The 5,407-nt window shown below is 41.7% G+C and overlaps 1 protein-coding gene across 4 annotated transcripts in view; it reads right to left on the reverse strand.

The window, feature by feature from the left end:
• The window catches only part of mcf2la (mcf.2 cell line derived transforming sequence-like a), a 54,804-nt gene that overhangs the window by 19,753 nt on the left and 29,644 nt on the right, over positions 1 to 5,407 (reverse strand). For all 4 annotated transcript variants that reach the window (XM_035677533.1, XM_035677534.1, XM_035677532.1 and 1 more), the window contains exons 2-3: positions 3,214 to 3,297; positions 1,342 to 1,456 (exon numbers count right to left, since the gene is read on the reverse strand). In XM_035677533.1, coding sequence (XP_035533426.1) covers positions 1,342 to 1,456; positions 3,214 to 3,297 — 199 coding nt within the window. The remainder of the gene's footprint in view (positions 1 to 1,341; positions 1,457 to 3,213; positions 3,298 to 5,407) is intronic.

Consider the following 5,407-nt stretch of genomic DNA (forward strand, 5'->3'; position numbering starts at 1 on the left):
ACACACACACACACACTGTGGGGCCAACATACGAATACTGCTGAGCTGGTCCATCTGCGCGTCATTATTAGCCAATTTTCATCATCACACACACTGTATACATGTCAAGAAAAGGAACGCTACCCAGTGAACGCTGTGACAGCAAATCCTCAATCCATCCCTACTGGAGAAGATAGTCGAACCACATAAATGAAGCCGGCTAAATGGGGGAAATCTTTGCTATTCCAGGACAAAAAAAAATCCTTAACATCCAATTGTTATCATCCTGCAATAATCCACTCCTGGATTCTTCCTTATGCCGCCGTTGTCAGTGTTCCATTCCTGCATCCACAATCATCTGTTTGCAGCCCGCAGATGGAGAGAGGTGACCGTTCACATCCTTAAAGAGCATCTCCCTCCTCCTCCTCTCCCTTCTCCCTCTGCTCCTCCACCACCTGCTTCCCACCCTCGGCCAATCAAAACTAAGCCCCGCATCTTGCTGTTCTCCCACAGCCAATCGGAGCCCAGAGTGCAGCCGATTGGCAGCTGGGTGCAAATAGCTGGTGGGGAGAAAGGGAGGGGACTCTGAAGAGGGGGGTGGGGGGGTGTATGAAAGGTGATGAGCCTTGAGAAAAGAAAAAAAAAACTGAGGCCGCCATGACACACCAGCAAGTGCACATATAGATATAAAGACGCATACATCTCCATCCTTTCTCCTCCCTTTAATTATGTGTTTGTATGCAAGAGCGCGCGTGTGTGTGTGATGGGAGTGCAGCACTCAGCAGTGCAAGAAAGGTGAAAGAAAGGGAGGGCCGGTGAGAGGGAGGAGGGACAGAGAGAGGGAGGAGAGAATAAAGGAGGAGAGGAGGAGACAGGGTTGAATGAAGAAAAGGAGGCGTATATCATGATTTAATTTGAATTTAATTAGCAAAAAACCAATTGAGTTACGTCTAAAATCTTTTTTCAGGGTTAGGGTTATTGTGGTAGTTTTTTTCAAAAAATACTTACAATTACATGCAAATTCGATCCATCTAGATTAAGACCATCTGATTTTAATTGGGAAGTCTCTATTAAATATTGTTTTTATTTTTGGTTCTTCTGTAACTGTTTTTTTTATGATTCATTTTCCTTAATTCATTTTTCATTTTCTCTAAAATCTATTTCTTTTTGTGTTTTGTGGCTCTTTCCTTATTGCAGGCCTGCCTTTGGTATTGTGCTGACATCTACTGGCTCCACAGGGTACTGCAGCTCCACAAATTGGCCAGATTCCCTTCACAGTTTGTTTGTTGTCAAACCAAATGAAACTGCGGGAAAGGATGGTGTGTGTGTGTGTATGTGTGTGTCTCTGTGTGTGATGCCAACCTGGGGACGCTGGTGAGGTAGCCGAGCACATTCTGGACTTCCTCTTCCTCCAGCTCGCTGAACTCTGGGAATTCTGGGAGGATGATGATGGGGCTGCCATTCATCCCGCGTCCGCCTGGAGACACAGAGGTAAGGGGAAAATGGAAAGAGATGAGGCGGTGTCAGCCTGAGGTTTTGGCATGTTGGTGATTTTACTGACATGAAAATATATTAAGGCAGGTAGGTAAACTGGATCAAAACCTCGCTTTTTCACCTGATAAAATGTAACACGTTAAATATTTCACACATAAACTGATCAAAAATAGTGTATGTATCAATCCTAGGAGTTTTTTAAGGTACATCCATTTGGGTTCCACTCTATAATTAAAGACGTAATGATGGCCCTTAATGTAAGAACTTCCAATAAATAATTCAATAACTGAATGGCCGTGGACATGCAAAAACTGAAACAAAAGTACAAAATCAAATAGGGCCTCACACGCACATACACTCGGCTGTCTCTTTCGTTGCCGGGGTCGTGTTGCAGAGCAAATCAACATGGTGATGAATTATTCACATGCTGTGTCACTGGTCAGGCATTATCGTCATGGAAACCAAACACACAGGGCCCAACGTGTGTGTTTCTGTGCGCAACAATGTTTGCAATGCATATGTTTTGGGTTTTTTTCATGTTGCTTTGTGCATTTCTATCTGCAAGTGGTTGGTTGTACAGGCATAAATAAGGGATTGGCGTTTGGGTGGAGTCAGATGACAGTAATCCTAGAAAGTTATGTCCATTGCAATGGATGGGGGATCTGAAGGGCTCCCAAAACATATTCAAACAGATAATTCTCAAATGTGCAGAATAATCTTTGAAGTGGTGCCACTTTAAAGTCTGTGGACTGGGTAGAAGTGGAGCTATTTCTGGAATCCGGATGACAAAACTGTGTTACATGTACGGTAAATTTTCCTGCCACCAAATAGACACACTCAACTTTGATTTTAGCTCCATTTTTGTCAGTATTTGATAAAAGAAAAAGTGGCCCAAACTGTGGACTGCATGAGATTATGCTAAAAATATCCACAATGCAACAGGAGTAATGAGAAATCAAATTCAGAATCAAATAAAACCACAAATAAGACTGTAAAGAGTGTAGGTCTGTTACATCATGTTAATAACCCCAATTTGATCCATCCTTACATAAAATCCCCCTTTACTTTATTGAATGTTTTTTGCACCAACAACTCCAATCTAATCTAAGCCTATCTCGAAACAAACACAGATCTATTTTGAGTTACTAGTTCGTCCTGAACTTCATCACTTTACTTCACTGTAAGTCTAACACAATAATTTAACAGAATTACATTGTTTCATATAATTGCATTTGTTAAGTTAATTCAAAATCTTGGGTCTACTTGGACTTTTAATTATGTAAAAATGTAGGGAAAAAAGCTGCATCTAGCAAACGTTTGTCTGCGGTTATTTTGTTAAGCCATTTGAATAACGACTATATTTAGTATGTTAAGGAAAAAGACCCACAGATATTTTTCTGATGAGGTGGAAACACAAAATCAATTTTACTGATTTCACATATTTATCATGCCTTAATTGATCAAATTGAACAAAGTTGACTCTCTTTAAAAAATGCAATACATTGGATCAATATGTACAATAAGGTCAATGAGCACATATTATTAAAACTGAGGTTGTTCTGAACATAATTGTACTAAGCATCTGTATAACACCCTATAGTTTTTGGGATACAGCCTTTTCTATAATCTTTTTTGTAACAGTCCAGACTGTGTGAATCAAAGAAGTAGCAGACTATAACCCTGGTTCACGCATTGCCCCCACATCCACACTGTGTCAGGAGGGACAGATATCACACTGACCTGGCAGGATGGCAAACTGTTTCTGGAGCTCGGAGCCAATTTCTGCTGCACACAGAGGACCATCCTCCCTCTGCAGGATGTCATCTGAGGAAAAAGAGAGAGAGAAATGGAGATCTATTCATCAAACTCTCTACACACATCCTTACTACTTATTATCACACCATAAAGCTTGTTGGAAGTTCGCAGCTCTTTGCAATTAAAGACAGCTGATTGCACTTCTGAACCCAGAGCTGAGCAACTGAATAGGCGGTAGTTAATGTGCCATTTATTCCCGTTGGCTGACGAGGTTCAGCGACTGTTATAAAAGGTCAAATGGTATGAGACGACAAAGATGAAGAAGAAAAAGGAGATGTTAAATGAGGCTGTTGGGGAACAGTGTGGCTGATAATGGAGCCAACAATCTAGTGTGACCCACTTTGGTCTTTATAACCAACAGCTGACCTTTTTATTACCAATACATGTAATTCAATCAGGTTTATATAATATAAACTTGTTGGCTGTCTATTGGTGTCCAACTATCCAACAACCACTGCCTTGGCAACCTTTCTGAGCCTCGTTGTTACAAAGTAATACACTGTTAAGCATGAACTGGGACTATATTGATTTAAGGAGTGATTACTTTCTTGAAGTAAGGAGGGAAGATGGAAATAAAGAGGAGAGTGAAAGGGAAACAGAGGAGAAAGGGAGGAGGAAGGGAGAAAGCGAGGCAGAGACACTAACACGGGATGAACTAAACAGCATTTCAGCATTTGGATTCTCTCTGGTCAAGCGGGATTACAGTAATCTCATTTAGCCCTCCGAGACACGTAGAGACAGAGAAATATAGAGACGGAGAAATACAGAGACAGAGAAAAAGCATCCCCGCACCACCCATTTGGTTGCCATGTGTGACCCATGTGTGCTAAACACAGGGAGAATTGTTAATTGTGTACGATCACGTGTCCATCTGTGAATGAAAGCTGAGAATTTTTAGTGTGTATAAAGGAGCATCGCCGTGACGTGCGCGCGTGTGTGTGTGTGCGTGCGTGTGTGTTTGCTGCATATAGACAAAGGCTGGCGCTGAGACTGGTGTGAGGGAAGTGTGGCGCTGAGGTTTCCAAGCAGTATGGTCGGGCTGGCAGCTCAAGTCATTAATTACCATGCAAACCAAGCAAACTGTTCCCAAATCCCCCCACATGAAGATATAAAGACAGCATGCTTTAATGTCATTGAGAATAATCTTTTTGAGTGTTTGACTGTTGAAGAAGGAGAAATGGACAGCTTGATCGGTGGACAATAACACATTTTAAAAGCTCTACAGCCTTCTCTAAGACTCTCAGAAGAGACAGTTAAGGTCAATCTATAGTTTATCTAACCTTTTGACAATGTTGAATGTCAGGTAAGCAGATGTGTGATGTGGAAGCCTGCCGTGCACATTCACTAAGAATGAATTTTTCAGTCAAATAGGAGAGGAAATTAAACTTTCAAATAAACAGTATTCACACATTCATGCAGATTTATAGCTTATTATAAAGACGTGTGAACTGACTTGGACCCAAAAGACTAAACAAGACTAGGTTGAAACCTAGTACAGTATATAGCGGGACTGTTTAAGGTCAATGTGCTCCAGAGGATGTGATTGAGGACTGTCCACGCCTATTCATTTTGAAACAGCAATGCAAGATTGACCTTTTGCAAGATTGCGGTTAAATAAAAGGCTAATGACAAAAGGGGAGACCAAAGCAACCCACACAACACACAAAGGCCACACTAAAGCATTGTAAGTGATCATCCAGATAGCATGCTCTATTACAAATACAATCTTTGCGGAGGTATTCTGCAAGAAATCTGCATGTTCTGATGTTTGTTAGTCGTTTCTTTCATTGATATTGGAAGTCTGTAAACTGTGGCACTGAGCACGCTGTTACGTTCTTCAGCAGCTCCATATGATGAAGAAACCTGACAGATTAAGAGCTTAGATCCTCGTTAATGCACGGTGTGTATTAAGCATACCATTGGCTAGACAGTGACTCACACCACACACTGTAGGTCTCATGTCTCCTGTGTAGTCCGCACTTAGCACAGAGCAGCATGTGTGAGAGGGCCGGCAGCTGCTGTTCTACAATGATTAAACAGGCAACACAGAACACATGTAGCTGCGGTCAGGCAGGAATCTGTTATAGTGGAGGTGTGCAACAATGACTGGCGCGCGCAC

This window comes from Morone saxatilis, unplaced genomic scaffold, assembly GCF_004916995.1.
Source record: "Morone saxatilis isolate NCDOM2014 unplaced genomic scaffold, NCSU_SB_2.0 Contig6, whole genome shotgun sequence".
Lineage (NCBI taxonomy): Eukaryota > Metazoa > Chordata > Actinopteri > Moronidae > Morone > Morone saxatilis.